The sequence below is a fragment of the Humulus lupulus genome, chromosome 4 (genome assembly GCF_963169125.1).
Source record: "Humulus lupulus chromosome 4, drHumLupu1.1, whole genome shotgun sequence".
Taxonomy (NCBI): domain Eukaryota; kingdom Viridiplantae; phylum Streptophyta; class Magnoliopsida; order Rosales; family Cannabaceae; genus Humulus; species Humulus lupulus.
Genome location: NC_084796.1, coordinates 31,590,070 through 31,602,517, shown reverse-complemented (window position 1 = coordinate 31,602,517; position 12,448 = coordinate 31,590,070). Strand labels below are relative to the sequence as shown.

At 34.2% G+C, this 12,448-nt stretch overlaps 1 protein-coding gene across 1 annotated transcript; it reads left to right on the top strand.

Annotated features, from left to right (window-relative positions):
• Positions 1-11,075: 11,075 nt before the first annotated feature.
• Positions 11,076-11,646, top strand: LOC133832050 (pheromone-processing carboxypeptidase KEX1-like). The gene is made up of 2 exons (XM_062262440.1): positions 11,076-11,231; positions 11,350-11,646. Exons 1-2 carry the CDS (start codon positions 11,076-11,078, stop codon positions 11,644-11,646), a joined length of 453 nt encoding a protein of 150 aa, XP_062118424.1.
• The last annotated feature ends 802 nt before the right edge of the window (positions 11,647-12,448 follow it).

Below are 12,448 nucleotides of genomic sequence, written 5' to 3'. Positions count from 1 at the left end.
ACAGTGCGTAATCTTGTGAAAAGGTTCTTTAGCAGGAAAGCTTGAATGTTACATGAGTGGTGGAAAGCTCCAAAAAGTTGCAACATCCTAAGACGGGCTCCCACCTATGACATTATGGCTCTTAAGTATTCAAGGGGTGGACTTGATATGAGTTAAATTTGAAGATGAACTTAGTGACCCACTAAATGACGTTAATGACAGCGCATTTGGGAGGCATCACAATCTTTTATTTGAATCAAAATCTAAAAAGTGAGGTTTTGACATGCTTTAATTGAATTGCCATAAACTCAATCTTGTACGAGAGTATCAGGATTGTTTGTGTAGCTTTAAGTTGTTGGTCTTAATGCTTCCTAAATGTTGATTTTATGATAGAAATATAGAAAATTCTCACTTAGGTTGAATTTTATAATTCGTAACTTGATTATAAGATGCTTCTGACAACTGTCTTTCTCAATATGGAGAAAAATTGTTAATCTTGCATTAGTAAATGGTAGAGTGGAAAGTTGATGAGATTGAAAACCCTAATACAAAAATTAGTTCATAATCATAACTACAAAATCCATAAACCAGAATTTAACATAAAATAGAGATTAAGAAGAAAAAAAGAACTTTGGATTCAATCTTCCACGGTGTAGCCTCTTGTTTTTCCTTGCATTCTTCTTTCTATCTCCCTTCCGTTCTCCACTAAAAACGTTTTAAAACTTAGCTGGCCCTAATTTTTCCTTCGACAAGACAAAAATTCCCTTTTTCTCAGCACGTTTACGGACACAGGTGTCACGACCCATACGCGATAAGCCCAAAACCGAGGAGCCTTTGACTTTGGTAACGCTACGGCTCAGCATTCAAGAGTTGCGACTCAAAATGATCTAGAGCCACAGCGCACCCTTGAAGTGTCGCGGCTGAATAGCCTGAGAAAATGCATCATCACTAACTTAGCTTGCGCTGCGACCCAACTTTGAGCAATGCCGCTCAAAATAACCAATTTTTAAATCTCAACATTTTAAGCTCCTTTTTGACCCCCACAACTTCTCAAGCGTCCCGACATGACCAAACACCATTTAATGCATGAAATCAGCATTTTATCCCCAAATTAATGCCTCTTACACCACATCCACTCCAACCCTTGAGTAATTGCTAAAACCTGAAAACACACAAAACACAAGCATAATACTGCACAAAACAATTTAAAAGATAAAAAATACTACCTAAAACACACTCTAAAACAGTATAAAAATAGACTTAACAGTTATTAGGGTATATGGTGTTGTAATTTGGAGTTGAGTTTTATTACTGATTTGATATCATGCATTCTTTTGAGATTTTTAGCTCTTCTATAATGTTATATAAATATATATAGGGGAATTCTCCTATAGGAACTTCATTTTAAGCCCTACCGGTAGGGCTTTCAGTGTTCTCGACCCGTGAACAGTTTTCGGCGCAATTTTTTTTATGACCGTGTATATTGTATCTGTTTAGAGCATCATGTTGCTTTCCACGCGCATAAAAGAAATTAGTCACGCGTGCAACAACATGTTTGAACCTAGTTTTCGGTACTGTAAACTATTGGGAATTTTCTAAAAATTTGCAGGATGCTCTAAATAGTATACACGTTCATAAAAAAAAAATCACGCCTAAAACTGTTCACGGGTTGAGAACACTGAGAGCCCTACCGGTAGGGCTTAAAATGAAGTCCCTATAGGAGAATTCCCCTATATATATATTTTGTTCCTTGTCTTCTTTAATTTATTGGTATAATTTTGTAGATCCCTCTTCAATGTGTGTTTTGATTGTATTTTATTGGGGATATTCTCTATTTTACTATGTAATGTTGTATTTTTATATTATGGTTTATATTTGTTTTTTTCTCTATGATCAAGAAGATATGTATGTATGTTTAATGTCTTTTTCTGGACAGAGAAGTGCCTTATGAATTGTCTCGTGCCATCTCTATAGTGTATATTATGCCATTTTTGGCACGTATTGTGCCTTGTTTAGGCTTGTGTTGTGCCCTATCTAGGATTGTCTTGTACCATTGGTTGTCTTGTGTCTTTTTAGGTTTATTTTGTACCAGATTTTGGCTTGCATTGTGCCTCTTTAGGCTAATATTGTGCTTTTTTTAGGCTTGTTTTTGTGTCATTTTGAGCTTGTCTAGTTATATTTAGAAGTTATCTTACTACTACAATTTTATCTTATGGTATACTACAATTATATTTTTTTTCTCTTTAATTACACATCAAGAGTATTGAGTTTTTAATTAAGGATTTCAATTTTATTTGTGGAATTTCATTAATAGGGTCAAAAGCTATAATTATTTTCAATCAAAGAGCATTTATTGGGAAGAAATACCAAAATACGAATGAATTTATTATTTTACAAATTAATGAAATTAGTATTTGATATAACATTTTATGGTTTTAAAAGTCTTTATATGCCACAACGTCAACTTGGATATTTAGACTCTCATGAATACTATTCATGTTCTTTCCCAAATTAAATATATTTTCTTTCTTTTAAATTTTTTAGCTTTATTGGCTTATTTTTATTATTAATATTTAATGATAATATATAACGTAGATATTGATTCACTCTCCTTATTCATATTTACTTTCTAATTTATATCTCAAATAATAATGACTATTTCATATTTACTCTCCTAATTATTATTCATTATTACTATTTCATATTAACTCATTTAATGTGTGCATAACTTTATTACAAATCACGATGACTTATATTTTTTCTATATATAAATTATGTTAAGGAAATTTCACAATTTATACTTAATAGTGTCTAATATTATCAAAAAATCATAGCAGTATTTATCATTTCGATTTGATGTTAAACATTCCCATCATGCCCAAAATATCCCTCCCATTATATTATACAACTCTTTTACCTTCTCTTCCTCTTTCTTCTTTCTCTCTCTCACGAAATCCTCACCAAAATCCACAGATTCGTATCATTTTCTTGTTGAAATCGTTGTTAGCCAATCTCCAATGTCTCTGTGAAGTCTCCAATACCAAAGGAAACATCCATTTTGATGGTTTTTGAAGGAGAAAAACTATGGGTAAGAAGATTGTTCATTTTTTGTGTTGGGTATTGTTTGTTTAATTATTTTAGCTATTTCGAATAGATCTGAGCCTATATTGGTGTATTTTTTCGATTTGTTAGAGAGATTTCGCAATCGCGATTTGTGTAATCTCAAACAGTAAACAACAACCCTAGTTTAACACCCCTATCGATCTACCATCGAGCGCCCATGATCACTAACAAGTTCTTCAAGGGGGTCTCCTGTCGACCCTCAACTCTATCCAACCGCTCGATCAACTCAGCTAGAACAGGGGCTGAGGCTGAGGCTGAGACTGAGGCTGGGGCTGCAGCTGGGGCAACAGGAGAGGTGGGACCTGCAACCTCCTCCTCCTCCGAGACAGCATCATCAAATATCTTTGTTGCCTCAACTACCTGAGAAAATATCTCGATGACTTTCTCAAAAGTCGCATCCACCTCCTCCTCATCAGCCTCCCCGGGATCCTGTCCAAGCCCTGGATAAAGGGGAAGATCTCCCTTTGTCAATGATAAATAAAAGTCATTTTTTGCTGGTTGGGGCTTCAACATCGAAAGGACGATCAACTGCAAACAACATAAAACATTGGTTAACTCAAATAATCATAAAAGATAAGCATATAGATAAAAGGAATTTCTTAATGTCAATGAAATATAACTTACATTCTTCTTCGATAACACCAGTGAGAGGACAGACTTGGTAAAATCCTTGTTCTTCTGATGCGACCAACTAAGAATCCTCGGGACCATGTTTCCCGAGCTCACAACAAACTTCATCGCAAGCTGCTGAATAGCCTCATATGCCCAATACTGTAAGGCTGGGACATAACCATACATACTATACTTGGACTCTTGCTGCACCTTGCCATCCTTCTTGATCTCACAGTTTGCCTTTTGCTTCAGCATGTCCTTCTTACAAGACTGTAAAAGCCTCCCATAAGAGTTCTTCCCCCATGGATAGCTGAAAAAGTACTCTACATCCTCAACCATCTTCAGAATATCTCTCCACATATGCAACTTGGCCTCTTGGCATTTAGAACCCCCTCAACCAACAAACATAAACCAAGTTTGTACACATCTTCCACAATAGTACAAGTCTTGAAAGCATTGTCCACCTGTGAGAGCTTTACTTTCTCAACATCATTGAAATACTCCTTTATCAAGCAGTCGCTGAGATTACGCTCCTCCAACTCTTCTAGTGACAAGAAGGTACTAAAATTCAACCCCGTCACTAGGGGAAACTCTCCCATGGCGAATCTACAAGACTTCGACCCCAAACAGAAATGCACCTCATCATCTTTATTACTGGAAATTTTCCTCAAAAGAAGTTGATGCACCAAAACTACTGAGAAATTAAACTTCGAAGCCAAAAAGAACTACTTGAAAGGGGATTCCTTAGCCCTTTCTATCAGCCCGAGGTCCACAAACCTAGTCTTAATGTGATTTAAAGTGCTACTGCCCCGATATGTGACTCGACCAGGAAAGTGATCTACAAATGGAACAAGCAACTTAAGCATCTGCAACAACACATGAAAAAAAATTGGTAAGAAAACAAAATCGAGAAAAAATTCAAAAAAAAAAATTCATCAAAAATTGAAATAAACATTGTCATCGAGCTGTTATCGAGCCCTATCGAGCAATACATCGAGCCTCTATCGAACTGTCATCAAGCCATTAAAACTAATTTTTTAGGTTACCATCTATCTTATATCGAGCTAATATCAAGCTTCCATCGAGCCTAACTATATCAAGCCTACTATCGAACCTTTCAAACTACCCTATCGAGCTCATATCGAGCAACTATCAAACCATTCAAACTACCCTATTAAGCAACTATCGAACCAGTCAAACTACCCTATCGCGCATACTATTGAACCATAATCGAGCCATTATGGAACTTGTATCGAGCCTATCGAGCCATTGGTTCAAACCCAAAAAAAAATCCCAAAAAAACGATGAACACAATCCACAAATCACAGATTCAGAAATATGCTCCATCAAAAATTGAAATGGGTTCAAGATTTTACCTTTGATTGTCAAACTTTGGAGGAAATAATGGCTTGGGATCGACATGGGTCTCGGGGTTGGGGGCTCGATGGAGGTGGGCTTGACGGGTTCTAGGTTTTTGTGTGTGTGTGTGTATGTGAGAGAGAGAGAGAGAGAGAGAATCCAAGAAAGTAGAGAGAGAAGTGAGAGGTTGATTTTTTTGGGTGTAGAAAAATGAGAGGAGTATTTTGGGAAATAGGGGAATGTTTAGCATCAATTTGAACTTGTGAATAGTGCTAGAATTATTATGTAATTGTTTAGTATGTATAAAAAGTAAAATTCCCCTCATGTTATAAATGTCATATTTTATTATTCATACTCTTTTACCAATGATAATCCATTTATTAAATGATTTTTAATACATTATAATATTATAGCAATTTGATTATTTTAGTGGAAGGTGTATGGTCTTTACTGTATAATTAAGGGATTATTCTTTTCTATTTTGGAATCTCTTATACAAAATTTAAAATGTTTTTTTCTTCCTAATTTACAAATTAGAGGTTTTTATAACATATTAGGTGTTTCATTTTAGAGAATTTGCCATATATACAACTTTTAAAACTTTTTTTTCAATTTTTACGACTTTTCTTTTTGTTTTCCATTTTTATATTTTGTCTTTTTATTTATTTGTTAAACTTACTTTTTTTAGTTCATTTTTACGGTGTCTTCTTCCCTTATTCCTCTTTCCATTGTTGTAGACCTTCTCTATTCTAGCCCCTTTCTATTCTTTTGTAATCGGTAACCACACCCATTTTCTACTCCTACTTCGAACCCCTACCCACCCTCTCCTAAACCCTCCCCTCCATCTTACTCACACACTCAGTCGAATCACAGAAGCTAATTGCAAAGATGGTCGCCAAAGCTTGAAGCCACTGCCCTTTGTGTCCTAGAGAAGCTTGAAGCCTAAAATCCTTGGTATGGAAATGGACTCCTATTATCTTCCTCCTAATTTATGAGTTTCATTTTTTCTATACTGATTATAATTTTCTTATTTTTTATATTATAGCAATTTAGTATTGTGTTTTATTTGTCATCTTTTTTTATATACATGCATATGGTAATGATTTGGGTTCTCTATTTCATATGATTTGTGGTTTTGTTTTTATGAAAATCTATGTTATAGTTTATTTAGTTTATGGTCCACTACATGTTTGATGAAATGTCTCAATGGACATTAACTTAACCGAGAAAAGTAATTTCCTTTTAGTTATGATACTCATGAGTGATGGATTGTGTTTTCTTGTTGGAACTTGTTGGGAAATACTTGACATTAGTTTTATAGGCAATATGTTCATTGGCACCTGAAATGATGTGCCCCAAATATGATATTTTCATACAAATGGTATTGCTGAAGTGCTTTTAAGGTTGTGCAAAGGTGTTGTCGATGAGCATTTTCAGTATGACTATAGATGAGAGTGTTATTGGCTAGCTAAACTTGACATGACTCATATGAATTGGCAGCTGGAAGTTAACAAATCTCATAGAGGTGAAAAACCCTCAACAATATTTATGTCTTGGGTTGTAAAACTACTCCCTTGCACATACCTGCTCCCTTAATAAATTCTTCTCTTTCATTGTTACACCATACACTTCTGATTTGGAGATTGGTACCCATAACTTCCATACCAGCTCCCTTGAGATGAAGTTATGTGCTACCCCAGATCTATTAGCATAACCACTGGTTATTCTTGTAGGATACCACAAATAACTAACCAAACTAATTAAAATACAACTCAGTTAATTAGGAAAATACAACTCGGCAACACCTTCTGATTAACATGCATATGAGGCCTAACAATAGCTGGTAGTCTTCCAATTCTACTTGGGTTGTTGTAGTACACTATGCGGCAACTGAATCAGTGGGAATATATATGAATCCAAAATCAATAATTGGCAGCTGGTAGTGTCTCCTTACTTCCACCTGTTCATTATATTATATATTTGTTTGGGATGTATATACTTATACGAATATTGTAATTGGATTAAGTTGCAAAGCACTTTATTTATTATTTATATAAATAGACATTTATAAATTTATAGTTTATTATTATGAAGTTGATTAAGGTTGCAGTAGCATTTATACTATGCCAGCTAGGCTTTCTCCTTTTAAGCTCATGAACTTGGTTAAATACTAAATAGTTACTCTCTTTTCTGGCCCCATCAAAGATGTCTCTATGTTCCTTTGTTTTGGTTTTTTGCTTCTTTGTTTGCTTGTTGTTTTATTTCTGTTTGTTTAGTGTATTGGGCTTTGTTTTGGTTCCGTTTATGTTTTAGCTTAGTTGGTTTAGTGTTCTAAGTTTGTTTTGAGATTTTTTTTTTGTTTTGTTGAATAATGGTGTGGTGTTCTATCACCATTGTCTTCAAAAGCATTTGGCTTTTGGTATTATTGGTTCGGTTTTATTCCTCGTTCTAGGTTACAGAACTTTTGATGGTGTCATTATTTCAGTAAGGAGTATCATCACCTGATTGCAATATTTTTAATAGGGGGTTCATTGTATTATATATATTTGTTTGGGATGTATATATTTATACGAATATTGTAAGTTGGATTAAGTTGCAAAGCACTTTATTTATTATTTATATAAATAGACATTTATAAATTTATAGTTTATTATTATGAGATTGATTAAGGTTGCAGTTGCATTTTTTTAGTTGCATATAGCTCAAAGATGTTTTCTTGTTCTCATGATTTGTTTTTTGCAGGAGTACATACTGGGCTTATAAATCATGGTCCATACCAGATTTTCCTCTTCCTCTAGTTCTCCTATGTCTTTTAAGAAACAGCCCTCAAAATCTAAAAAAAAAAATTAATAAGAAGAAACCATTAAGTGGTGATGTTAAAGGTAAAAAGGCTATTAGACAAAACAAAAAAAAGCCAAAATTGGCAACTACTGATCATATATTTCCATCACCACATGTACATTTTCAATTTCATTATTCATTCGTGTTATATTTTTTTTATTTTGTTTTGTTTAAAAATTGTGTTATTTATGTTTCCATAGGTTGATATTGGTTGCTTTATGTTTCTTTTTGTTTTATTGTTGTGTGTTTAAAGTTGCATCAGGTTGCATTAGGTTATGGCTACATGATGTTGCATCTAGTTGATTGTGGCATCATGAGATTGCATCTAGTTTATTGTATCTAGTTGATTGTGGCAACGTGTAATTATTATGTGTTTAAGGTTGCATCACGTTGTGTTTGAGGTTGCTTCTAGTTGCATCTAGTTTCATTAGGTTCACTTTAAGGTTGCATGTTGTTACATCAGGTTGATTGTTATCTTGCTTTTGTTTAATTATTACTATATGCTTTAGTTTGTAGCAGCATGAGGTTTCATCTAGTTGATTGTGTTATATTATTTTATAATATAATGTAATATTATATTATATTATAATATAATGTTTTAGATTAAATAAATGTGACAAAGAGTGTCACATATTGTAACATATAATAGAGAGTTACAATATTTAGATATATGAGATATATCCAAATAATGTAACATAGTTGGTGTTACAAATTTGTAACTTCAAAATATTACCCTTTATTGTGTAAATTTGGTGTTACACAATATTGAGATGAATTTCATAAAGCCATATGTGAAATGGCTATTAGAGATATGATTTTAACCCTAATAATGTGTTTTGGGAGTTACAAAATCATTTGGGAGGGTTAGGAACCGTTTGGAAAAACAGCACATTTTCAAGTGCTGAAACTAGGCTATGGCCGCAGTCACTGAATGATGGTGGCCACGGCCTGGGGCACAGAGAGCAGTGGCCGCAGCCACTGATGTCCCTGGCCGCGGCCACAGGTGCATTTCAGGCCATTTTTTCAGTTTTTTCCAAATGTGTTAAACGGTTCCAAAAACCCAAATAACTCCTAAATCTCATTTTTAATTCCATATTATTCCCATTAAACATTGGTAACAGCCATGGGGGTTGGTGGAATTTGAAATTCAAAGGGTGTCTCTAAACTCTATAAATAGGAGCCTATAGCTCACTTGAAAGAAACAACATTTTCTATCCATTAGAGCACTTGGCTAGAAACACCTTGAGGCTTGATAATTCCATAAATCATTTCCTATAATCTGTGAGAGATCCCTTAGTGCTTGAGTTAGGGGGAAATAAGCTTTTGGACAAAGGTTTCAAACCTTGTTCAAGTTGGTGATCCCCAACACTCTTCACTTTGGTAGTGTGAGTGAGAGTTGTTTATCTTTTGTTTCTTGTTCCTTTCTTTCATTCTATTGTTTTTCATCTTTATATTCTTCTTCTCTATTTACTTGTATTTCTTGTTTAAGAGTTGTAATCTTTTCTTTTCTTTTGTTTCAAACACTTTACTTTATTTTGTAATCTTTTGCTTAGAGTTGTATTTTACTATTCTCTTCTTGTTCTTGTTCTTCTTCTTCTTCTTCTTCTTTTGTTCATTTGTATTTTCAGTTATAGAGTTGTAACACTCTTTTTAATCAATCTATATTTATTTGTAATATTATTGCATAGACTTGTATTATCTTACCATTTCTATTGAGGCAAATACATATTTTCCTAACAGATTGTGGCATCATGTAGTTGTGTTCAAGCTTACATATAGTTGCATCTATTTGTTTGTGGCAGCATGTTGTGTTTAAGGTTGCATGTAGTTGCATCAGGTTGCTTTGTGTTCTTGTTATTGTTTAAATATTACTATATGCTTTAATTTTTGTCATCATATAAATGAATCTAGTTGATTATGGTTGTATTAGGTTAATGTAATTTATTGCGGCTCATTATTCTATAGTTTTTTATCATTATTTTCCTATGCTTATTTTGCAGAGTATGCAATTCATTGTGCCTCCTGAAAATCATCGTCGAGCAAAATGTCATGCTATCATTAAGCACAACTAGACTACTGCTATGCATCGGTTGTTATCTCCAAAACAAATTTCTAATTTCGCTGATTCGTGCTTTGGACTTTTTCTGTCCTTGCCATCCTTCGTCATCTAGTGTCAGCTAATTCATAATTTATTGCTTAGAGAGGTGAAACAACCCAACCCTCATGAGATTTGGGTTGGTGTAGCTGGTATGAAACTTCATTTTTTGATAGAGGAGTTCGCACTGGTCACGGGCATTCGTTGTGTTGGATCATACAACAAGCAAGCATATGCTAGGTCAAGCAATAGTTTCCTTAACACCTATTATAAAGGTATGAAAAATGTAACTAAGGAAAATGTTTTTGACATTTTTTTTAATAAAGGGCAGAAGAATGATGAGGATCCAGTGAAGCTTGCCAACATCTACTTGCTGCACAAGTTTTTGCTTAGCTCCTCTTCTTTGGATGTTGTAGTTCCACAAGCTGACTTTGATATTTTAGATAGTGGGGAATTTCGTCAGTTTCCTTGGGGTAAGGAAGTGTTTAAGGTTACTATTGAGTCATTGAAGAATAATGTAGGAAAGAAAAATAAAGATTATTATTATAGGCTATATGGATTTCCATATGCCTTTCAAGTATGGTTTTACGAGTGTTGCCCATGCTTGAATGGCAACTTTTGTCATCTCAATGCTGTATCTATCCCGCGCATAATAAATTGGACAAATAACGAAAATATTAAGTTTGATAAAGTATCTTATACTTTATCAATGAGTTGTGTTGAGGTATGATGTATTTATTTTTTTTCTTACAATTATTTTTGCTTTATATTATATATATTGACAACTTTTTGTTCTTTTATAGATCCAACTGCCAAGGAAAGGAAAAAACTTCACTTGGAAGAGTTATTTCCAAAAGGCAACCAGTTGGAAGTTGATGGCAACCTTGCGGCTAATATTGGTGCTAGAGTTGCAACATCTGGTTTTGGAGTTGCACCTCATTCTGCTAGAGTTGCAGCAACTGTTTGTCCAATTGCTAATGTTAGCAATGATGATTTTGTGAACCCTCCTCCCCGATCATTCGTAGGTGCTTCCTCATCTTCTATGCCTTAGTTCTATGTACGTGAAATGCAAGCCCAGTTGTCAAGAATAGAAACAAGTCAAAAGGTTCTTATTTCAGAGGTTGATTCTATAAAGACAATTGTTAATGGATTAAGTTCTCATTTTGATTCATCCATTTTAAAGCTGCATGAACTTATTCTTTCCCATATTTTGGGAAAACAGGTACTTGTCTATATTTTTTTGTAAGGTTTTTTGACATTATATTATTGTATGTTGTCTTATATTTTTATTATTTATTTGGTTATTGTTTACGGTGAAATTCTAATGATGATATTGAAAGAAGAAGGCAATGCATGATGAATCTAATGTTGTTGAGTTGGATTCTGAGAAAGTTCGCGATAAGGAGGACGAGGTTTCCACTGATTGTGTCATTGAGGAAAAGTCTGATGATGAAGAGGACGAAAAAGATGATGATGAAGAGGATGATGACAAGGATGAGGAGGAGGAGGAGGGTGAGGATGAGGATGAGGATGAGTCTGATGAAGAAAATAATGGTTTTGATCATGATGAAGATGCAGATGCAGATGATGATCCTATTGGAGAAGAGGAAAATAGTGAAGATAGAGAAAAAGAATAAGATCATACTTATATTGCGTACACTAGTGGAGTCAAAGATGCTAGTAGTGGACACAATGAAGATGACAATGTTAGTGTTATTTTCTATTTTTTTAAATAAAAATATATATTACTTGTTTTTTTTTCATGTGTTATGTTTATGATCTCTTTTCTAAGATTTTTTTTTTCTTTGTAGGTTTTTGATTTTTCTGATGATGTTGATAGTTCACATCAGGTTGCACCTAAGATTTCGAAGGTTGCAGATTTTGCAACCGAGGTTGAAAATGTTCCCACAGTGGTTGCAGAGATTGATAAAGAGGTTGCACCTTAGTTTCCCAAGGTTGCAGAATTAGCAACAGAGGATGAATCCCATCTTGTATCTCATATTCCGAAGGTTGTAGAATTAGGAACAAAGGTTGTACCTAATCTTCCGGAGGTTGCACCTGATCTTCCAAAGGTTACAGAATTAGCAAAGGTTGCAGAGGATGTCAATGAGGCTGCACAGGTTGCTGGAACGATTGCATCCCAATCTTTTTCTCATAGTTTGTCTGACATGGCATTGGAGGAGGCTATGCAAAATGCTATTAATGCTGTAAAAGCAATCAAGACCACAAAGGTAGTGTTTTTTTTTGTTCAAACTATAGATTTTATTTTTTCTTTCAAATGTTTTATTTTGTTTTGTTTTTGTTACTGTGTTATTATTTTTTATATTTATTTTTTCTTCATAGGAATCTACTCCTCATTGCACTACTATTGTTCCAAGAACTTGGGATATGTTGGTAGTGGTGGGAGTAACTTGGGATATGTTACTCCTATTTTGCCAA

Excerpts from the sequence above, each read along its gene's own strand:
- LOC133832050 (XM_062262440.1), top strand. The coding sequence starts at position 11,076 with ATGCAAGCCCAGTTGTCAAGAATAGAAACAAGTCAAAAGGTTCTTATT. Across the intron at positions 11,232-11,349 it reads CCCATATTTTGGGAAAACAG|AAGAAGGCAATGCATGATGA; the intron begins GTACTTGTCTAT and ends TGATATTGAAAG.